The 22,827-nt window shown below is 45.3% G+C and overlaps 7 protein-coding genes across 8 annotated transcripts; 3 read left to right on the top strand and 4 right to left on the bottom strand.

Moving 5' to 3' along the window:
* Positions 1 to 1,232: 1,232 nt before the first annotated feature.
* On the top strand, positions 1,233 to 2,586 carry HIS5 (histidinol-phosphate transaminase; the record flags this gene model as incomplete). Its single annotated transcript, XM_058508684.1, has 2 exons — positions 1,233 to 1,318; positions 1,377 to 2,586. The coding sequence occupies 2 exons, from the start codon at positions 1,233 to 1,235 to the stop codon at positions 2,584 to 2,586; spliced, it is 1,296 nt and encodes a 431-aa protein (XP_058356371.1).
* A 701-nt stretch (positions 2,587 to 3,287) lies between these two features.
* Positions 3,288 to 5,274, bottom strand: ONS95_014995 (uncharacterized protein). Of its 2 annotated transcripts, none has more exons than XM_058508683.1 (2): positions 5,070 to 5,274; positions 3,288 to 5,016 (listed from the first exon to the last, which is right to left on the bottom strand). In XM_058508683.1, exon 2 carries the CDS (start codon positions 4,953 to 4,955, stop codon positions 3,351 to 3,353), a length of 1,605 nt encoding a protein of 534 aa, XP_058356370.1. In that variant the 5' UTR covers positions 4,956 to 5,016; positions 5,070 to 5,274; the 3' UTR covers positions 3,288 to 3,350. The 2 variants fall into 2 exon arrangements, with proteins under 2 accessions (XP_058356370.1, XP_058356369.1); XM_058508682.1 differs by having other exon boundaries at positions 3,288 to 5,012.
* A 348-nt stretch (positions 5,275 to 5,622) lies between these two features.
* PUT2_2 (1-pyrroline-5-carboxylate dehydrogenase) lies at positions 5,623 to 7,800 on the bottom strand. The gene is made up of 3 exons (XM_058508681.1): positions 7,574 to 7,800; positions 7,420 to 7,527; positions 5,623 to 7,366 (listed from the first exon to the last, which is right to left on the bottom strand). The coding sequence occupies exons 1-3, from the start codon at positions 7,718 to 7,720 to the stop codon at positions 5,867 to 5,869; spliced, it is 1,755 nt and encodes a 584-aa protein (XP_058356368.1). The 5' UTR covers positions 7,721 to 7,800; the 3' UTR covers positions 5,623 to 5,866.
* Positions 7,801 to 8,151: 351 nt separating this feature from the next.
* DFR1 (dihydrofolate reductase) lies at positions 8,152 to 8,843 on the bottom strand (the record flags this gene model as incomplete). Its single annotated transcript, XM_058508680.1, has 2 exons — positions 8,152 to 8,610; positions 8,661 to 8,843. The coding sequence occupies 2 exons, from the start codon at positions 8,841 to 8,843 to the stop codon at positions 8,152 to 8,154; spliced, it is 642 nt and encodes a 213-aa protein (XP_058356367.1).
* Positions 8,844 to 9,469: 626 nt separating this feature from the next.
* Positions 9,470 to 10,879, top strand: PEX2 (peroxisome assembly protein (Peroxin-2); the record flags this gene model as incomplete). Its single annotated transcript, XM_058508679.1, has 1 exon — positions 9,470 to 10,879. The coding sequence occupies one exon, from the start codon at positions 9,470 to 9,472 to the stop codon at positions 10,877 to 10,879; it is 1,410 nt and encodes a 469-aa protein (XP_058356366.1).
* A 737-nt stretch (positions 10,880 to 11,616) lies between these two features.
* ONS95_014991 (uncharacterized protein) lies at positions 11,617 to 14,740 on the top strand. Its single transcript, XM_058508678.1, has 4 exons — positions 11,617 to 12,106; positions 12,225 to 12,441; positions 12,572 to 13,207; positions 13,261 to 14,740. The coding sequence occupies exons 1-4, from the start codon at positions 12,043 to 12,045 to the stop codon at positions 14,384 to 14,386; spliced, it is 2,043 nt and encodes a 680-aa protein (XP_058356365.1). The 5' UTR covers positions 11,617 to 12,042; the 3' UTR covers positions 14,387 to 14,740.
* A 170-nt stretch (positions 14,741 to 14,910) lies between these two features.
* On the bottom strand, positions 14,911 to 16,670 carry ONS95_014990 (uncharacterized protein). Its single transcript, XM_058508677.1, has 2 exons — positions 16,135 to 16,670; positions 14,911 to 16,011 (listed from the first exon to the last, which is right to left on the bottom strand). Exons 1-2 carry the CDS (start codon positions 16,396 to 16,398, stop codon positions 15,436 to 15,438), a joined length of 840 nt encoding a protein of 279 aa, XP_058356364.1. The 5' UTR covers positions 16,399 to 16,670; the 3' UTR covers positions 14,911 to 15,435.
* Between the last annotated feature and the right edge of the window lie 6,157 nt (positions 16,671 to 22,827).

Genomic DNA, 22,827 nt, shown 5'->3' with positions numbered 1-22,827 from the left:
GATTCTTTTCTTCCTGGCCACGGTTCTTCGCCGCTGCGACAAAAGTTATGTGCCTAGTTGGAAAGCATCTCTGCTACCCCTTCTATTTTATGGATTTGTCTCTAACGACTCATCAACAACTGTTCGGTCCCAAGAAAATGCAGAGAAAGACAACGGTTCTGAGCTTAAGCCAAGTCAGCTCTACGATCTATCGCACTTGGATGAGCTGGCGGGTGCAACATTTGTTCGATTCCGGCGGACAGATCAGGGAGCTGGATTTAAGTGCTGGAATCAAAGATGGCACGTTAGGGGACATAGACGGGTAATAGGGCTGACTAGTACAAGCAACGCTTCCAGATAGTTACTACCATTAATAACTCCGTTGGCACACTTCCCAGAGCGAATGCTCGTGGTTTTGCTGTGGCTTTATTGTATTTGATATTTGGTAGATATTTAATGACTCTTGTGATTGGATAAAGTCCACCCGCCAAGCGAAGATGCTATCGGTGATGTGGCTTGTGATGTGCGAGTCTTAATGGCAGTGAAACTGTGAAATGAGGTCTCTCGATCTCAGAATTTCTCAAACGAGATTCTAAACTCTCGAGGAAAGCCAGAGCTGGAAGTATTCTTACCCCTTCCTCGATGAAACATGCTTTTCTTGTCAGGAAGTGCCAGAATTGTCTGTAAGAGTAAAACTTTGGACGCTGTGAGAAAATTCCTGTTCGTACTGAACACCAAGTATTCCGCATTGTGGCGACCCTGTTTTTTGATCCTCAACACAGTGCTTCCCCTCGAGAATACATATCCGTAGTTGATGTCTCTGAACGATTGCGGACTCGGTGTACTGGCCTAACCCTTAGCACCCCATATGATGAAGCCGACATAACTGGGTACCTAAAACATAAAATTCTCAAGGGCAGCTGTGACTATGACTCTAATATCTGAGGATCTGTTCCCGCCGACTATTTCGCTCATTCCACTTCTTGGACAAACTTATTTGTCACCCATCCCCTGATGTAAGAGAAATTCGATCTTTCCGCTCGTTAAGCAACCTAGGATTGTCAATGCTGTTGCTGTTGTCACATCGAGGTCCTGGACATCGCCAAGCCCATTTCCCATTGGTCACATGACGTCCCTCCCGTTTCTCGGACTCTAACTGAGTTTCAAAAAGTCCAAACCCCTCTACCTACCCCTCTACCCCTCTGTCGCATTGCGTCAACATCTATAACAATTCTTCTCGGCATTACCCCAAAATGGCTGGCAAAAACTCTCCATTCAATCTGCAGACTTGTGCTCGTCCGAATATACTTGCACTGGAACCATATCGCTGTGCAAGAGAGTACGATGTTAATTCATATTCCTGGTGTTGATTGCATGAGCACTGACTCACCCCCCAGTGACTACAAAGACGACGGATCGAATATCCTCCTCGATGCCAATGAGAATGCATTCGGGCCAGCTATTCCTCTGTTGAACAATCCGAATGCCCAAGATGAAAAAGCAGGAAACACGCAAATCGACTTGTACCGTTTGAACCGTTATCCAGATCCACACCAATACCCTCTTAAGCAGCTATTATGCAACGTACGAAACACTCACGTTCACACACCGAAGAACATCACACCCGAGAATCTGTTTGTAGGAGTTGGAAGCGACGAGGCAATTGATGCTCTGCTGCGCTGTTTCTGCGTGCCCGGAAAGGACAAGATTCTGGTATGTCCGCCAACATACGGAATGTACTCTGTGTCCGCACAGGTGAACGATGTTGGGCTTGTAAAAGTGCCACTCCTTCCCGCGCCGGAATTTGCAATCGACGTCCCGGCCATAATATCTGCGCTTTCCTCTCCCGATGCGGCGAATATCAAGATCATATATATCTGCTCGCCAGGAAATCCGACGGGTTCATTGATCAAGAAGGAAGATTTACAACAAGTGCTGGAGCACCCAACGTGGAATGGCATTGTTGTATTGGACGAGGCATATATTGATTTTGCGCCAGAGGGTTCATCTCTTGCGGAATGGGTTGCAGAGTGGCCAAACCTGGTTGTTATGCAGACACTTTCGAAAGCATTCGGGCTGGCTGGTATTCGGTTAGGTGCTGCATTTACGTCACCTCCAATTGCTTCATTACTGAACAATCTAAAGGCGCCGTATAACATCAGTAATCCAACGAGTCAGATTGCTATTTCAGCATTGTCGCCGGAAAACTTGGATATCATGACTTCTAAGAAGGAGAAAATCATCGAGCAGAGAGACAGGTTACTTGCTGAGCTCCCGAGAATCACAGGTGTCGGGAGATTCCGAGGTGGAACAGCAAGCAATTTCTTGCTTGTAGAAATATTAGACTCTCAAGGCAACCCAAACAACACAACTGCACTGAAAGTGTACGAGACACTAGCACAGAATAGGGGCGTGGTGGTTAGGTTTAGAGGAAAAGAGCACGGTTGTTTAGGCTGTGTGAGAATCACAGTTGGGACAGAAAAGGAGGTCACGAGATTCCTAGAAGAGATAAGGGACGTTCTGAAGAAGGTCAACTTAAGGTCAGAAATATCCAATGGAAGTCTAGAGGCAAAGAAAGAGGAGGAAGCAAATGCGGTTATTCCATAGATAAACTCTCTAAATAGAGAACCATAATAGGTGATATTCATTGTTCCACCCTTGAGAATTTCTAACATCTAAATACGAAGCACATGATGAGTAGGGAATAAGATTCACGTCTCGAGCTTTCTATCAATGCTATGTTAAGTAGGCTACGTCACATATACAAGATGCCAGGAGATAGCTCTTTAGATATGTGATATATATATAAAGCAAACTTCCGACTGCTCTCCCTATTGATTTCAAATCTAGTCCCCTTTTTATGCAAGCAATGGTAACCATCTAAGAATATATAATTCCAATAAAGATTGTGAAATACCCGCCTGTCAGAGTTACATTGTTGGACTGGTTCTTGCTATTGGATTTCCGTCGTGGAACACGTTCCCAAAAATTCAACATGAAAAGGAAAACAGAAAGCCTTCAGAACCCAACTCTAGATTATCGCCTTTATGAGTTGTTAGGCGGTAAGGCTAGCTTAGTATTTCTCAGAGCCTGTTAAGAAAGAATATCGTTCACGTCAAGGGACGGAGTATACAGATTAAAATGACAAAAGCTCATTTAATCCAAACTATGTAATGAAGTACGTAAGTAACGTAACTCAACGCAAAGGAAGCGTATTCCATAGCAGACATAAATCAATCAGTGGAAGAGCTGGAATCTGAACTCGCACTCACATGAATCGAGTTTCATAGCAAACAGTACGAAAGTAATGAGGTTATGAAGATATCACATATTTTCACTTGACCAATGTCTCTGTACCTAATTTCTAGGTTTCAAGATAAATCCTTATAAATCGCCAAACACCTCTCCTCCAACCACTTCGCAAACCTTACACTCGGCGCATCTACCAACCTTTCCACCTGTGCCGCTATAGCAAATACAACCGTGGTAAACGGCACATACCAAATCACACAAACAAGCCAGTACCAGAAACCGCCCTGATTCTGCACCAGCCCAAACAGCCCAAGTAGGAACCGCTGCATCACAAATCCAAAGAGCATCACGCAGAACTGATGTACTAGGTACAGTGAGAACGCGATCTTGCCGAGATACTGACAAATATTCGTCTCGAAGAAACTCTTAAATGAGGGGAGTTGAGACGTGCAGAGTAGCATTGTGAGCCCAGATATCGACCACCAGAACCTCGAATGGTCTTCCATGTTCAAGGTCATGGGGATGCTGGATCGTAAAGTCTCGTACCCTACCATCGGCAGCACATGAGCTTCTGGATACGAGAGTGTTGGGAAACCAGCGATGTAGAATGCAACTGCAAACAAAATCTTCCACAGCACGGCGCACTGCCATCGTTGGGTCGATAATGGACTCGCGCCGTTGTCTTCCTGTGCAAGGTTAAAATCCGCTAGAAGCATTCCGGTCGAAAAGCAGAATCCGTTCCAAGCTCCGAGGTACATGCAAACTGCTGCGAATATGGCCACTAATACCATTCTTGTCGCATTGCTAGGAACGCGCGCGAGTAGCAGGAGGAGGAAATACACGATGAAAGAGCCGTAGAATTCCAGCGGGATGGTCCAGATCACAGGGTCATATTTGGGATGGATGACGAATCCTTGGATTGCGGTATTGAAATTGTAGAACGGGTTGACTAGGTAGTTGGTCTCTTTTATCCAGTCCAGAAATTGAGCCCATGCTGTAGATTCGGCTAAGAATGTGAAGTTTAGTGGAGGAGCGTATCCAAACCGTGTCGCGATCATTTCGCAAAACGTCAGGAGGATAGGTGGAAGGTACAGTCTGAATCCTCGACGGAACATGGATGAAGCGACTGATGGATATACAAGCTGCCTTGAACCGGCTCGTATCCACCGGAGAGATCGGTACGTCAGGACGTATCCAGACAGCACAAAGAAGACGCAAACTGAGGCTCCTCCAGAATCAAAGAATGTCCGCAACGCAGGCAGCTGCAAGATGTTGGTCTGATCCGGCTCAGCATGCCAAGCTGGAAATATCGTATGCCAGCAGCTAATGGTATGGAAAACATACACCTCCAATGCCGCGATTCCCCTCACGCCATCAAGCCAAGAAGTCGGTTTAATCTTCAGTGAGTCCGGAGCAGGATACGACAGCAGCGTCTGGATAATCGGCGACTCCTCCAGACAAGAAAACAACGATCTCGAGCGCTTGTTGACGTGCGATCCTGGAATCAGTCCCTCCTCATCTCGCATCATAGCCTCCAAGTCAAAAGATCCATCTCGCGACTCCAGATCCAGGTCGATGCTAGGACGAGCATTGAAGAATGCCGTTCTATCATGGCCCATGTCCATGCTTTTAGAGAACAGAAAGCACTCCTTCGGCTCTCGATCCCTCGACGCTGATCGACTCCCCGGCGCTGACACTGACGAGATTATCACCCTATCTAACATTTGTCGTGGTGGAAAGCCGACGTGAGAGACGGGGTTGAGTAGCTGTGACAGCCTCCTCTGACTATGTAAATATCAAAAGAACCGAATGCCAAAATGTTTAAAAGTGAGGCTCACCTCGATATCTTGCTTTTGAGAGAGCTGATGCGAAAAGTGTTTCATGGTCACGTGTTGCTGTTTCACGATCTTAGGTCGGCTAGAAATGAGGGTGAAGCTGTCTGTGCTGATGTTCGTGAGTAGCTAGTGATGCGAGAGCAGCATGTTATCTGATGCTTGATTCGCTGACATTTCGCAAAGCGTTGCCGCCCCCCTCCCCCAGCTTTGGTGGTGACGTTGGAGAGCGGAGCGAGGAGTTCGAACCTTAAAGCTCCTCCTGGCACTAGCTGCATATCAAAACATACAATATGTAGTTAAACATCGATAGCACATGCTTGGCCAAGGAACTGCTGATCTGACAGCCCCGGACCGGAATATGAGATATTGACTCTTTACGTCTTCCTCGCAGCTGCCACATCAGGGTCATGCCTGGTGGGAATAGAACGGAGTTCAGGGTATCCCCTCACTCAGAAATGCCCATCATGTAGTCTAGCACGGAAGTGTAAGGAGTGAACTTTTCAACAAGTTGCGTCAACCACAGGGCATGTTTACTCTTGCGACCCCTGTCGAGATTCTGGTAGATATGTTTGTTTATTTTTGTTTCGTCGGCTAAATTGTTTATTCAAACTTGGTTTCGGTCTACAACAACTGCCATTACAAATGCCATTACAACTGGTAATATGAATAAGTAAAGAATGTTTTGATGTCAGGAAACCTTAATATACTTTTATTATTTGCACTCCTGTATTTGCACTTTTCAATGTGTAGTCGTAACGCCCCCTTAGGTACATGTCAAATCGCATAATAATAATCATAATCTAAACCTCATTACTCGGGTATGCAACCTTGAGAGTCGGGTTGAACTCTTCCTTGATACTCCTCATGCTCACAAATCTCGTCAAAAATGTCTGGCTTCCGGCTTTGTCGTTTGTTCCACTGGCTCTAGCACCACCAAATGGCTGTTGGCCAACAACAGCTCCCGTGCTCTTGCAGTTGATATAGAAGTTTCCTGCAGAGTTCCTTAGAGCATCCTCGGCATAGCGGACAGCAGCTCTGTCAGAGGCGAAAATGGATCCAGTAAGACCATATTCTGATGTGCTATCAACAAGCTCGCAGGCAGATTTAAATGCCTCAACGGGGGATGTGGTATCATCGTAGATGTATACCGTCAGAATTGGGCCGAATAGTTCTGCCGAAAGAAGGTGGTGGTTCGGGTTGGTAGTAGTGTAAATTGTAGGGTGAATGAAATAGCCAGTCGAGTCGTCATATTTGCCTCCTACGAGCAATTCAAGGTCCTTGTCATTTTTCGCAGCGTCAATGACTCCTGAAAGCTTCTTGAAGGATCCAGCATGAATGACGGGTCCAATAAAGTTCTTATGATCTGTCGGTACTCCAATAGAAAGCGCAGATGTCTCTGAGACAAGTTTTTCTTTAAATTGAGGCCAGACAGACTTAGGGACGTATACTCTGGATGTTGCACTACACTTCTGTCCTTGATACTCGAAAGCGCCACGCACCGTCTGTACTGCTGCATTCTCGATATCTGCCGAGGGGTGGATGAGATGGAAGTTCTTTCCTCCCGTCTCACCGACGATTCTTGGGTAACCTTGATATCTGCCCTCCGCAACACCATTGGCGATAGATCCGTACAACTTCCTGAAGACGGCGGTACTACCGGTGTAGTGAAGACACGCGAGCTTCTTGTGTGCAAGCACAACTTTTGTGACTTCTTCTGGGTTTCCGGGCACGAACTGAATAACGTTCTTTGGAAGACCAGCTTCAAGAAGAATGTTGTACAGCAGCCAATTCGAAGCAATTGCCGAATCTGAGGGCTTCCATACCACGACGTTGCCCATCAGCGCTGGTGCACCAGGCAGATTACCAGCAATAGCTGTGAAGTTGAACGGGGTGACCGCGTAGACAAAGCCTTCCAGTGGCCGGTATTCCACTCTGTTCCATACACCTGGTGAGTTATGTGCTGGCTGTTGTGCATACAGTTCCTCCGCAAATTGCACGTTGAATCTCAAGAAGTCGACCAGTTCCGCAGCCGAATCGATTTCTGCCTGCCACGCATTCTTGCCTTGCCCAAGCATTGTCGCAGCCATTATCTCATATCTGTATTTCCCAGCAATCAAATCCGCAGCCTTCAAGAAGATGGCAGCTCTGTCCGAAAAGGGTAGAGATTCCCATGCTGGCTTTGCTGCCAATGCAGCATCGATGGCAGCAGATACATCAGATGGGGAGGCGTTTGAGTAGGAGGCGACGGTGGAGGAGTGGTTAGAAGGGTTTTGTTGGGTTGAAATTGTCGAAGTTTTGATCTGCCGTGGTTAGAAATGTACTTCTATCAATGCTCTTATGATGATTGACTAACCTCTTTACCTCCAACCACAATTGGGACTTCGATAGGCGTCCCTTTCTGGAAGCTGTCAAGGGCGGCCGTGAGACCCTCACGCTGGGTCGAGCCTTTCGCATAATGGTGCTGTTAGGGTTAGTATAAAGACACCCAATTGACCTTTGAAGCTCACGTTTGGCTCGTTTGAGATCTTTGGGATGGAGAAAGTTGCAAGAGTGGACATGTTGAAATTGCGGGGTATCGCGGTGGGATGTTCGCGTTTGACAGCTTGGAGAAACGGATTGTTCCGAAGTAAACTCCTGAGACTTTTAGTAGCCATTGCGGAAATAGATACTGCAAATAATTGCCAAAGAATCGACTGTGAGAACTCAAAATGAGCGTACCTCAAAATGCTTTGATGGTTGATGAAGCTCTGCGAGACAAGCAGCTGTCGGTTTACATATGCAGACCCTTGGCCGGCTACCAACGGCACTGCGACATGATAAAGTTATGGAGGGGCAGTCATCATCCCTGCAACTTCGTCCTAGATCGGAGCCTTCCAATTGTTATTGAGTCAGTGATATTAATTAACATTTGATCATGGTTATGGTTTATAGAAATGCGAACGGCTGTACTGGAATTTCTATGTCGATTTTTGCTCTCCTTGACAAATAGCGTCGGCGTTCTAATCATCTCAATCATCTCCTATCTCTAGCTATGTTATATCACCTGGGAGCTGCATTCGACTACCTCTCAAAGCAGTGATAGATTTCATATTCTCTCCCACATCTCAAATACATATCGTATCCCATTCTCCTCTTGTATTCCCTCTGGTACTGTTTCTCCCGTCCATCGATCCAGGTCATCTTTACTCTTTCGCACCCAGCCACTTGCCTTCCCATCCTCTCGTAACATGATCGGAAAGAAGGTATCGCATTCGAATTCACTCAGTACTCTGGTCAATAATATGCGTTTCGCTTCCTTGGTGTCCAGAGAAGCCTTGTATATCTGTGCTCCGCCAATAACGAACGATTTCGATGCCACACTCCCTGATTGTGTCTTCGCAAATTCCGCAGCTTGGCTCAAGGACTTTGCCACGATCTTCTCGCCTTCGTTTGCTGCACTAGCATCTCCACGGCTAACAACAATATTTGTACGATCTTTCAGTGGCCTAAACTTTGCTGGTATGCTGTCCCAAGTCTTGCGGCCCATGATAACTGTATTCGTGGCCTTGAGGCCAGTCAGCTAGAGGTCAAGTCGCCGACATAGAACAGACTTACACCCGGGCTCGTACGCCTCGTGACGCGTGCAAAATAGGCCATCTCTTTCTTAAGCCCTGTCCAGGGAAGAGTGCCTGCTCGTCCAATCCCCATACTGTTTGTCGCCGCCACGATCAAGGTGAGCTCTTGTGGGATCATGCTGGAATCGCTGGAGGAGCTAATGATGTCGGGGGAATCTGACATGGCAGAAAGTAGGAAGCGAAGGGCGGCTCCTCTGATAATCGTGGGACTGACGGTGCTGTGGAGAGTAGCAGGACTAAGAATTTGAGATTGAAGTGGAGGTGGAAGTGGGAAGTGAGAAGTGATGGCGGGGGAAAGAGACGGGAAGCACTGAAAGTACGATGGGGGGCGTTAGGGTGAGACGCGAATTCACGTGGAGGGGACAGGACGCGCCGCTGGCTTCCAGGACAGTTTTATCTACTTTTTAAGGTCTTGGCAGACATTTGGTGGGATATCTTTTTGATGTGAAATTTCCAGAGGTAAGGTAGCACAAGAAAGGCTTGCCGATTTGAACATTTTCAGAGCATTAAGGTACGAGTACGAGTAGTCGGCGAGCTTTTGAGCTTCTTTGAGTGCAGCCTCAGCCTCAGCTTTGCGACGAGGACCCCTGCAGTGCAGGAAAGTAGGGGACGTCGTGCGACCAATGGGGGGATGGGCTTGGCAATATCCTGAACCTCGGCGTGTCTAATGACAACTCCAACCAAGGTATGTGATCCACATGCTCATGACAGCCTCGATAGGGACAGGGACAACAGTGATCGAACTGTGAAATATTCAGCAAGCGGTGGCTGGTTCTAAATGCTCCAACGATGGCCTCTAATGACTTCGCCCTAGCCCAACAGCGGCTCGCAGCAAGACGACAGGCACGAGAGGCAGATGCTCAGGCTCGAATACTTGCGCAACAACAAGCTGCGCAGGCCTCAAATCAACTGAACCAACTCCCTTACCCCCTCAACCGACTCGGACACGCAGGTATATCAGTATGGGATGGCATAAACGGGCGAGAGGGTACTCGGCCAGCCTTCAGAGTTGGGCAGGTGGACGCTGAGCTCTTGGACGAGGAGCTGCTCGAGCTACTGAAGGGACAAGTGGGAGACGCACTGAAATACTTCGGATCGCATCTGCAGGACGACTGGTCTGCCGAGATCATGCTTGCACTACGAGCAATACTGTTCAAAGTCACAGTCTGGGACCACGATGCGACGTACGGCGCTGCGCTGCAGAATCTGAAATTTACAGATGCGAGACACAAAGGGCCTGTCTTGGTAACCCCCTCAAAATGGCAGAAGACCTTCTATGGACTATTCACAGTTGGGGGAAAATATGCTTGGACGAGGTGGGAGAACTGGCTTGTGGATAATGACAACGGCTACGATCAGCTGAGTCCAACTTTTCGGAAGCTATCAAGGTTATCGGATTCTATATCAACAGTTCACTCTACAGCCGCTTTTGCTTCTTTTCTGGTATTCCTTGTAAATGGGAGGTATCGAACACTACTTGATAGGATGTTAAGACTCCGTCTGGCTCCTCCTACAAGTCAGGTTAGTCGAGAAGTATCATTCGAATATCTCAATCGACAGCTGGTATGGCACGCCTTTACAGAGTTTCTACTGTTTGTGTTGCCTCTCGTTGGGATCAGTAGATGGAGACGATGGCTCGCGCGAGCCTGGCGGAAAACGAAGTCAGTGATGCGCAGCGCCAGAGAAGATGAGACTGAGATCAAGAGCGGAGAATTTGCTTTCCTGCCGGAGAGAACTTGTGCGATCTGCTACCAGGACCAGAATACAACATCAACATCTGAGGCGGAGGTGATTGCTGCTTCTGGGGCATCAGGAGTCGTTGGATCAGCTCAGACCGATATCACCAATCCGTACGAGACTACTCCCTGTGGTTGTATATACTGCTTTGTCTGCTTAGCCAGCCGACTCGAAGCAGAGGATGGGGAAGGTTGGATCTGTTTGAGGTGTGGCACAGAAGTCAAGGAATGCAAACCATGGAGTGGAGACGTAATCGAGGAGGCGTCTAAACCCACGGGGCCATCTAAATCAGTGGGATTTTCAGAACCGAGTGTTATAGCTAATATTGAGCATTGTCCGGAGAATGGGAATGCACAAAGTCAAGGTGTTAGAGATGAAGACTCTTCATCAGAACCCTCGGCACTTGGAGACTCAGAAGCGTTCGACGAGGAAGAAGATGGGGTGATTGAAGATGATGAATGATTTCATTTATCGTACAAAATATTGCGAGGACTGGCGTTACAATTTCCAAGGAAAAGCGTAGATATTGTTTGATTTGTTGACATGAAGATAAGATATTACTTCTAGCGCAAGGAAAAAGTGTTCGACTTGATGTTTTTGGCCAATCTTGGCAACACTTACCTAACTCCACCTACGAGTCAACTCACCCCTTTGAGGCAGGCGGCAAGGTCTCTATCTAAATAACTAGAGGGTGGAAAATTAGAGGAATTACAACTTACAAGTCAGTCACCGACTATGGACAACAGGTACAGGAGATTAATGTTGACTCAAGGAAGAGGGACCCTGAGATGGCTTGAACAGTAGATGCTGACCTGCTTACTATCATATGGCAGCCCTTCTAGCCGCAGCACAGAGAAGAGAGAAGTCACAATTTAGATAGCTAGACTTTACGGAATTAGTAGGGTGTTGGTATTGTACTGGTAGACAGCTAGACTATACCGAAATAGTAAGGTATTGGTATTGTACTGAGAGACAAATAACAAGTGTATATCGATACACGTCAAATTCCAAGTGTTCAATTCAAAGGTGCTCAAAAGTGTATTGTAAGGAGTGTCTAAGGTTTAGAATATATGCCACTCGCGACTGGCACGGTTCGCCTCCGAAAGGGGTCCGTCACCCTGACTGGGATTTCCCGTCCACCTGATTGCCCTTACTTCGTACTCGTATATTCCTCTGAATAAGTCTGCAGACCAACATTACTAATCCATATAATGTTCGTGTTCCTCGTACTTTACTTATAACGCACCCCAACCCACCACCCATCGCATCTCCCCGCATTTCAACACTAGCCCCCGCCCCCGCCCTCCTTCGAGCTGAAGCTTCACTGCCTACTGGACGCCTCAAACATGACAGACGCTTGCAACAAGTTTACCCCTCTCTTGGAATTGGCCTCTCAGAAAAAGAAAGCCACTTCGTCTTCGCCATATCTTTCGCTCAATCCTGCGCTCGATCTTCTCTAGATCATCTATCCAGCAACCTTATGCTTTCTATGATTTCCTGGTAGTACAGTGTCGTGTGAGCGAGTGAGTTGTGCAGTGCAGTGCAGTGCAGCGCAGCGCTCCTGCTCGGCCGAGAGGATTCAGAAGCACAGGGCAGTTAGTGGACTAGACAGTTGAGTCAGAGGCATGTCTCCAGGGAGTAAACCAGTAACAGGCCGCCGTACGGTGTGTGACCACTGTCGAAGACGACGTAAGTCAAACATTATTTCCTCACAGCACACGCGCATCTGATCTACATGACGGCTATTTGTCTATCAGATTTACTTCCCGCGGCCTAAACCTGGAGCTTGAGCGCTGACTAGCTATAGGAATCCGATGTGATGGTGAATTCCCGTGTAACCAATGCGGCAATGCATCGTTGACATGCAAGAGAGAACATGTCCCTAAGAGGCGAGGACCAAAGAGGGGAACGGGAAGGGTCATCAATGAGTTGAGGGCTCAAGATGGTCATGGTGATGAACTACCCAATGTTAAGGGACAAGGGTCAAATGGTTCTGGGGGAAGCCAGACTTCCGGTCCACCGTCGTGAGTTCATTGTCTTTATATCCTCCTTATTTGAAAGCTGTCCTGGATATCAATCATGTGACCACCTCCTCGTCTCCAACATGCTACATCGCTTCATTCACACAAATCTCTCAGCTCATAAAATCTCCAGAATCGATCAATGGATATCAGACTCCACAGACGCCATATCCCCAACCCTCAACCAACAAATATGGCACCCCATAATGTCCGAACCATCTCATGCCCTTCCAGACGAACCAAACAGCATCTTCACCACCGACCAATTCCGTCCAACAAGTCCATCCTACCTTCACCTAATCCCCACTTGCATCGACCTCTTCATGGAACACATTTATCCCATTATGCCATTGGTCCACATGCCCACGCTTCGCGATTCCATCACTCGTCCTCTCGAAATGTACGAGAAGAACCTGCTCTACTCTCTCTGCGCCTTGACCTCAACTCATATGTCTGGGAAAAGCATCCTAGCTCCTGGTCCTCCCTCATGGGAAGCAGCCGGACGATTCTTCCTAGATGAATGTATTTCGGTTCGGCAATCTTACGATTTCGTGGAAGATAAGACGTTATCTGCCGTCATATCGTCCTATTTTGTATCAACGGCATTCTTTGAGTTGAATCAGAACCGCAAGTCTTGGTACTATTTGAGGGAGGCATTAACGATGGGCCAAGATCTAGGATTTCATGACGAGCATACATATGTGGGTTTATCGCCTGCAGAGGCGTTGTGTAGAAGACGGACTTTTTGGATTCTTTACGTGACTGAACGGTACACCAACTCCCTTCAGCCCTTTACCCCAAACATTCCCTAACAAAACCCAGATCCTTCGCCATCCTCCGCCACAAACCGCTCACTCTCCAGAAAACTCCCGAATTCCCCTCCACCCTCCACAGCTACGAATCCCCCGAGATCCACTCCGGCTTCATGCACCTGGTAAACAGCTACCACCTCCTCGACTCCTCCTTCGTCGACTCCTGGAACGAATCCGCCTCCGCCCCGGCCTCGACCGCAACCTACACCTCCCTCCAACAACAGCTGTCCCGGCCGCACCCCACATCCCTATCTCTAACCTCGATCCAAAAAGCCGACATCCTCGTAACACAGCAATGGCTACGCCTGATAGTCTGGCAGTCCAGCATGCGCCAAGGCCTACTGAGCAGCACCGCCTCGGAAGAAAGCATGACATTCCGCTACCCGCTGAAGATCGCCCACTCCCTCCTGGACGTGATATCCAGCCTGCCCACGTACAGCATCGAGGTCCACGGGATGGGAATCTTTGAGAAGATCTTCGAGATAGGCAACACGATGCTGGACGTCATGCAGGCGTGCGGGACCAACATCCCGTCTGAATCGTACGGCGTGGCGCAGGACCCCTTCGAGGTGTTTGTCAAGACGCTGTCTCAGACGCCGAACTCGCAGAGGCAGTATGCGAATCTATTGCTGGCGAAGGCGGCGGAGAAGCCGGAGATTCAGAGGTTTAGTATGCCGATTAGTGCGCCTCTTTCTGCGGCGTCGGTCTCGGTTTCGAGATCGGAGGGGTTGACGACGTCCCCTGTTGAAGGTGGTGCGTTTCCGTATATAAGTATGAATACTGCTGCGGCCACTACGGCAGCTAGTTCGGATATCGACATGCAAGGTCTGCCTGTACCTCGGGGCTGGCGGGGTAGTATTGTGGGGGAGATTGGCGAGGGCGGCGGCATGAGTTTAGATGGTGTTGGAGCGGGGTTGGGACTCATGGCTCCTGTGGGTACGAGGCAGTGGAGAGGGAGTATTGTGGGGGAGATTGGTGAGGATGGGGTGTATAAGGAGCATGAGGGGGTGAATGGGAACGGGGATAGGGATGAGGCGTCGAATTGGGCGGGTGCGAGTGATCCCGTTTGGACGGCTGATGGAGGAGGGGTTGTGGGAGACGATGCGTGGTTGAAGATGGAGGAGGGAATCATTTAATGATTGAGATGTTGATTACGTTTCTCTTACGACTTCGTCTGTGTAGGGGGATGGATAGGTGCTTTCGGTTGTGGAATGGGTGTATTTCTGGGAGGCAATTAGGTGTTCTGTTGGCAACGAGCTATACTGATCCGAAATGGACGGATTGGTAGGGGAATGGATTGGAGTAAGTTGGACTGCATCGGTGTATGACTGTGGGTTCGACCTAGGAGTAATCTCCATGTACGATACTAGGGTCTGTTATGGATATGATAGCTGGTTCACGATGTAATGTACATTCGAAACTGGATAGTAGTGCATATTTGTAGTAGATAGATAGTCATCTCGAAGTATTTGCATCATATTTGGTTTGGCATTGAGTCCTGCTTACTTCTCCCGGGAGCGGACGCTGTAGTTGTTATTTTCGAAAGTGTGATAGGAAGTGCCGCAGGTTTAGTATGACTTGTTCAAGGAGCATTGAGGAGCAGCTTGGGCATATCTGGAGTGGCTATGCGAACCGAACAGTCCATGGATTTTCTCGGTACTGTAGATGATCACCTCGACCGGGACAAGCATACCCTTTGGTGTCGTAATAGTAATTGTGACGATTTCTGAAATCACCAGGATCATGAAAAGCTATATACAGTGATTAATCTACAGATTGCTGCTATGCATACACGCTTGAAGTGTCTATCTATATCATGTCCTATGTGATAGTCGAATCAGTCCCTGCCCTCAGCCATATAATCTTCTGGTTGGGTAGTGCCTCCACTTAATATCTCCAAACTCGATTTCTGCTATGCCATATCACACTCGCTATATCTCATTCCCCCAGGATCGTCGTTAGGTTGGATGTGTTGGCCTGGTATCTTCAAACGGTCCAACCTGCCCTGGTGAATGTAGTATTTACAGCAATGTAGCAGTGTAGCAGTGCAATTGTACCTCACAACACCATCCTTCCCTCAAGTCTTGCTCATTCACAAGTGCCAGCCCTCCAAGCATAAGCCTTCCAAGCATAAGCCCTCCAAGCATAAGCCCTCCAAGCATAAGCCCTCCAAGCATAAGCCCACCTAGAATGCCCCCCGAAATTGATCAACAAGCTGCCTCGCCAATGGCCTCCGTCTCCCTACCTCTCCTCCTAGTCGTCCATCACTCCCCGTCACGGCCGCTTGCTCCCCACTGGTCCCCTCCCCTTCTAACCTCCTCCTTAAGCCTTCAAAATCCTCCCCGCGTTTCCTTACAACCTCACCCACCACCCAAGCCGGAACCCTCCACCTCGTCAATCTTCCAGGCAGAACCTCATTCCGCCAACTATACCCCACCACCCAGCCCACGGTCGCACATAGGAACGAGCCCGGGAATTGACTCAAGGATAGTTGGACCGCTGGCAGATAGACGTACGACTTGTCGGAGAAGGTGAGGCCGACGAAAGGCTCGGAGGTAGTCGGGTTGTACGGCGAGGCTGCAAGTCGGTATTTGTAGACGTGGGGGATGATAGCGTGGTATTGTGCAAGGAGGGTGAAAATCAGAGGCGTGGGACCGGCGGGTAGGTAGTTGATTGTGTGGAGGGAAAGGGGGCGGATTAGGAGGGTGAGGAGGAGTGGGGGAAGGAGGGTTGTGAGGAGGTAGCTGATTGCTAGGAAGGACTATCAAGGAAGGACAGGTATTAGCTTGGTTCTTCTTGGGCATTGGAGGCTACTACATGTTTGACACATAGCAGAAGGCATAGAAAGGGAGAATATCGCGGCGCAAGCGCAAAGGAAACGTACTGCGAATTTCCTACTCCCCCAGACTCTCTCTATAACCCTCATATTATACACCGTCATGGCAGCAAATAGACACTCTGTCGAATTCGTGTAGCATAGTTGGTAGACTAGTATACGCCATAGTTGGTGATACCTCCATATGTGCGGGTCGACCTGGATGTAGAAGTAGTGTTTTGTATCGGTGATGCTAGCTAGGAGGGAAGTGGCTATAATGCCGTACGCGAGGCTGCGGGAGACAGGAGCGGATGCGAACCCGGTGGAGAGCATTATGGTGGTGGGTAAATCAGTGTGATAGATGGATTGGATGGAGGAATTTCAGATTCGTGGGCGTGAGGGTGGTTTCATTGTATAGGAGAGACTGTAGAAAGGAGGCCGTCAGTTGCGATTGGTGGTAATGTGAGGCAGGCTCGTAAGGGAAAGTTGAAGCAAAGAACGGTCGGGTTCAGCTCCCTCGGCCGATGACACCTATTGCCAGCCGATGGACTATTTCCTGATATGGCTTAGCGCTTAGCGTAGGCCGCTTCAAGCGAGCCTTGTCTCGTAGCCTCGCCTGCCCTGCCCACGGAGAGGCTCCCATGGACCTCTACGATTGACGTTCGTCTTTTCAGAATACAGAGTATTTCATGTATCCCCTAATTCTTTGTCGTGGTATTCATATTGGCATACTGCTCTGATATCACTTGTTTAGTTTATTCTATCTTAGAGGCAAGGGCAGGTGCAAATGGACCGTCCAGAGTGGCCGAAAAATCAATCAGTCAGCTATCAGCTGAGCAACTTGCTGAACTGACCGGCTTATAAGGAAACCACAGCTTAATAGCTTAAGCCGAGGAGCTTAAAAGCTGCTTAAAAGCTGATTCTAAGAATAGACGTATACAAAAAATCCCTGCTAAAGTCAACTGTATGAAATATTACTATTATTCCAGTAAAAGGGTTAATTATAGCACTTATAGTAATTATTTATAGAAATCTAGAAGCCTCTTAGGTTATACTATTAGTTATTAAAAGGTATAGTAGAATAAGATATATTTATAGTGTTTTATATAGTATTAAAGAGTTAAAATATAAGGTAGGTAGCTTCAAGACGAGGTTTAATTATCCTGCCGCATCAGACCGCCTAATTTTAGCGAACCGGAGGGGGTTTTTCCGCTCCGGGACCCCCACTCTTAGTAAGCGGAGCATGAAATCGATATATTAGGTACCAGGAATCTCACTCCAAAATCAGTAAAAAATTAAGGGCTAGCTTATAAGCTAGCTTATAAGCTGGCAATATCAGAGCTGATTAGCTTATAGATATCTTTAAGCTGATTGGTATAACGTTTCTAACTCGGTCGGTGTCATGAGTACAGACTTATCAGTTGGTATTAGCTATGAAGTAAGGTAATAAGACGCTCGATTCTTAATAGGAATTAAGATGTTATAAGCAGTAGTAAACTAGGTATAAACTTGCTATTTGATTTAAGCACGAAGCTCTACTATCTAGGAAACTACCTACTTATTATATAGAACTTCCGACTTCCTATGTAAGCTGTATAAGATATCTTACAAGGCGCGTAAGCCCGTAAGCCCGTCTAGTAAGCTAGCACATCACGTGACCTATATCCACCGTGATTAACATAACTATTATTATAACAATGAGCGTGGAGTATAGTACTACTCGCTAATTCGTACTATTCTCTTGTTAGTGCTATTCTCTTAATAGTACTATTAACCCTTTAGTACTAAACACCGACTAGTGCTATCCACTTAGTAGTACTATCAGTATTATAGTGCTAACCCGTGACTTGTACTAAGACTGAGCCTAGTTCATGATACTATCCCCCTTTTAGCTTAGCGTGTCCTCACGCTTAAGTATACCTAAGGAAATATCGACGACTACCTACAGCCGTCTTCTTCTTTTATCATACTACCTGAACACTTAACTAAAAGAGTCGATTATATTACGCTTAGGCGATAGATTAAATTAAGTGGAAAAATTATAGCACCTTATACCAGATATAAAAATACGAATTATAAAGACTGTGTATCGCCCTGCGATCCTAAACTGACTTAGTATAGTTAATATACCTGTCTAAATAAGATATGCGATATGTGTACCGTGAACCGTATACTAATAGCGTTAGATTAGAAGTCCCTTAACTCCTAGATCGAGAAGTTAAATACTAAGGAAGAGGAGGCGATAGCGAAAATCCTTTATTTAAAGAAATAGAAACGTTTCCTTTACGAAAGGCGGTAGAAGATAATTACTACCGGGCTAAACTTAATAGAAGAGCTCGACGCTCTTAAAGCGTTAGAAAAGGAAGCTAAGGAGAAGCGGAAAGCGGAGGAGGCATAGAAAAGTACTAAGTTAGTAGGCGCGGAATATCTTAGTTCTAGTAATATCGACCCCCCCTATAACCTAACAGTTGGCCTTCCCTTCGACCCTAAGGACCTGCTCTAGGTAGACCTGGGCTTTGTTAATAGAAACTAGTAAGTAGCTTTAGGTAGCGAAGGTTTAACCTAGGTTCTTAAGTGTTCTCGGATTATAGGTAATCCTTCTATTTCACTAGGTATTTGATAATACTATACTTGTACTAATAATCTAGTAGTTCCTCTACTTCGTATTCTTTAAGCGGATTAATAGGTTCTGCGATTATTTTTAGGGCTAGTAGTACGCCTAATGGTGCTTTTTCTAATAAGGATATATAGAATACTAGGAATACCTTCTTTATCGTGTTTAGTAGTTAGAGTTCGTAATTTAAAGGTCCTTTGACTTACTTAATCTTAAACGGTCCTAATTTCTTATAATCTAATTTATCACTTAGCTGCTATATATTAATATTTTTCTGTAAAAGATAAACCCTATCCCCCTCCTGTAGTGTTAGCTCCTAGCTACGCGTTTTGTTATAGTAGTATACGTTTCTTTCTGCTACGAACTAGAGTTCCTAGGATAATTCCTTATATAGGTCCTGAATCTTCTGGACTTAGATACGAGCTGTATTATTATCTTTAACTGTTAGGTTAGGTTCTCTATATACGATAGGTTCGTAACTGTAGTTAGCGAAGAATAGTGTTACGTTAGTTGTTTCTATAGTTAAGCTATTATAGGCGAACTCTATAAGTAGTAGTAGTCCTACTTAGTTATCTTATTAGTAGTTGATATAGTATCGCAAGTATACTTCAACGACTTAGTTTATCTATTTATTTCCTCTATTTATCTAAGGGTGAAATACTATTAAGAGTTTTCGTTTGGTTCCGAGGAAACTTATTAATACCTTCTAGAATTTGGATATAAATAGCTTATCCCGGTCGGATACTATTTCTTCTAGTACTCTACGCTTAGAGACTACTTCTTTAAGGTATACTTACGCTAGGTCCTCGGCTATAAGCGTTGATTTAACTAGTACTAGGTTCATGTATTTAGTAAGTCTCTCTATAATAACTAGTATTATATTATAGCTAACTCCTATGGCCGGGTCTTTAGATATAGGTAATAGTCCAATAAAATCCTATGATATCGATTTCTAAGGTTGTAGTGGTATAAGTACTATGATTATCTGCCTATAAGGTACGTGCCTAGTTAGCTTGTTTCTGATGTAGGTATTATAATTTCTAACTACCTCCTTGACTATTGCGCGAAGTCCCTCGCCCTAGTAGTATCGCGAAATCCTTAGGTACGTTCTTCGTACCCCTTAATATCTATATGCAGGTAGTCTATATTGTTCCTGAATATATTCCTTAGTTAGGCTAGGCGGGAGCTATAGCTTCCTATTTACTCGCACGTATTCTTTCTTAACTGTGGTGTAGTTATTAGTCTTTAGGAGAGACCTTTCAAGCTCCTGAGCTTTCTTTAGTGTTTCTGCCTAGGGTCCCTTGAGTTCTAAGGCCGCTACTTCTCAGATATAGGGGACTAAGTCCCTATTATCTAATTCCTTAAGTAAGGCGGTTTTATTATAGATCTTATCTCCTTTGTACCCTAGTAGCCTGCTTAGGGCGTCGGCTTTAGCGTTATCTTTTCCTTACACGTACTTAATTACAAGATCAAAAGAGGCAAGTTCCTCAGCTTACCTAGCTAACTATCGATTATCTAAGACCTTAGTAGTTATAAAGGTTCGAAGATTCATATAGTCGGTATAGATAATGATTAGATACTTGGCTCCTTACAGATAGATCTTCTAATGTTTATATACTTTAACGATAGTCATAAGCTCCTTCTTATATATATTATAATTTTGTTCAGCTAGGGATATTTTTTCAGAATAGTAGGTGACTAAGTGTAGTCGGCCTTCCTCGTCTCGCTATAGGTAGGCTGCACTAGTACAGGTATCCGAAGCATCGGTTTCGATTATACTTTCCCTTTCCTTATTAAAACTATAAAGGATTAGTTCCTTAGTGAATTCCTTCTTAATTCGTTAGAAGGCTTCCTCGCACTAGCTAGTCTAAGTAAAAGAGACACCCTTCTTAGTTAGGTTAGTAAGCGGTTTAGCGATTTTAGAGTAGTTTCGGATAAACTGTTAATAAAAATTAGTAAATCCTAGTTAGGATTACATATCCTTAACGTTCTTGGGTAACTCCTACTCTTTCACTGCTCTGACCTTTTCTAGGTCAATACTTATCTGTCCTAGGTTTATAACATATCCTAGGAAAGTGACCTACTTAACCGAGAATTCATACTTTAATAGTTTCAGTCTAGAATCTACCTTGTGTAAGGCTTCTATAACTTATAGGACGTGTCCTTAGTGTTCCTTGATAGTTCTCAAGTAGACTAGGATATCGTCTAAGTAGTATATTACGAATTTTCTGATAAAGTCCTTTAGAATTTCGTTATTCTACCTTTAGTATATAGCCGGTGTATTTATAAGTCCGAATAGTATCACCGTGTGTTCCTATAAGCCTAAGGGTAGGATGAAAGCTATCTTCTATTCGTGCCCTCTTTTAATTCGGATTAAATTAAACGCGTTACGTTAGTTTAATTTAGTGTATACTATTACTCTAGCTAGCTTATCCCGTAGGTACTAAGTATTAGGTAAAGGATACACGTCCCTTATCGTCCTATTATTAATCATACGATAGTCGCTATAAGGTCTTCCTTTAGGATCCCCTGCTTTCTTAGCGACTAATATATTAACCGCGTATAGTGATTTAGACTTCCGAATCTATCTTTTCTTTACTCTTTATTCCCGCTATTCCTTAAGCGTCCTCGTAGTAGCGTAATTATAGTAGTGAAGCTTCTCTGTAATAGGTATAAACCCTTCTTTAAAGTTGATCTCGTGGTCCTAGGGTTAATATTTAGGTAATACCCTTATATCTTGTGGATCCTTGAATATCTTTACGTACTTCCTATAGGGTATAGGCAGCTGTTCTTATACGTTATCCTTCTATCTAAGATAACTTTCAGATTCCTTCTGGCTAAGAATCGGACTCTTCTGTGTAGAGTTAATCGGTATTATTCTTAAAGAGGCAGCGCTAGCCTCCCTTTCGCCGGATAATTAACTACAGCGATAGTTACATCTATTAAAAGTAAGCGTTCTTACTTTCTAGTCGATACTAAGGTTATAGCTATTTATCTATATAGTTCCGAGGATAATATTGTATTATTCAACTAGGATAACGTCGAATAATAAGTACTCTATATGATTATTAGGTATCTTTATTTTAATACTCGCTGTTTTATCTTGTACTCATCCGTTAACCCCTACGTTTTTCCTATCTAATAGAGTAAGTCTATAAGGGCGTGAGTTATATATAATAGGTATATTCAGTTATTCCACTAGTCGTGGGTGAATAAACCTTCTTATAGCTCCTGAGTCGATCAAGGCTTTAGCTGTATTCCTATTTAGCTTTACTTAGACTACTAGTTAGTCTATCTCTCCGGTAGTAGTAAGTTCAGGGTAATCAAGGTAATCGGGGTACTTCTGCGGTTTTATAGGTAAATCCCTTTATTCCTTGACGATTTCTCTTATTATCTTATCTATCTACTTCCTTAAGCCTTAGTTATAACTAATAAGGGTGTACGAGATATCCTCCTTAAGGTTAACCTGGCTCTGTATAAGTTCCTCTCTCGTCCTCTAGAATCGAAGGGGTTCTTATACTTACTATCTTCGCTTCTAATACTGTTTTCTGCTAGCTATTACAGTTACGACTCATGTATCTTTGACTTCTAGATAGTCGTCTAGCTAGCTATATTCCTAAGGCTTAGGTTCTTCTATAAGGCTAGCTGTGTATCTTTTAGATCGTTGGTCTATATACTTAGTGTTCTCTTAGAATATAATAATCTCGGCGTCTTAGTAGATAACGATATAACTAAGGCCTTACTCTAGGGTATCGTAAGTCCTTCACTTTTCCGCTAGGTCTAGCTTATTTCTTATGTGTATCTAGACTTGTTATTCTCTGTTATAAGAGCGGAGGGTCTAATTTTCGTTAATACTAGGCAGCTAGTCTACTTAGTAATTATTAGTTACCTAGCTTTCTTATTAGGTGTCTAGGGATTCTATATCACTAATTCGCTGGTTTTCAAGGGATTCGGTCAGGACTTCCTCCTAACTATTGTCCTCGCTAACTCGTTCGAGTACTGCCGCTTCGCGGCGCTTAGTCTTTTATTCAGCTAAAGTGAATTATTATTTGTTTTTAGAAGGGGTTTTCCCTTTATTCTTATTCTAAGAGTAGTCCCTAGCGAGGTAGCTAGCCTTGCTATAGGTGTAGTATAAGCTCTTCTCTTAT

Source organism: Cadophora gregata, assembly GCF_030347475.1.
Source record: "Cadophora gregata isolate MNR1 chromosome Unknown scaffold_9, whole genome shotgun sequence".
NCBI lineage: Eukaryota > Fungi > Ascomycota > Leotiomycetes > Helotiales > Ploettnerulaceae > Cadophora > Cadophora gregata.
Note: the sequence above shows the minus strand (reverse complement) of the source record. Positions and strands in the feature narration are given on the sequence as shown.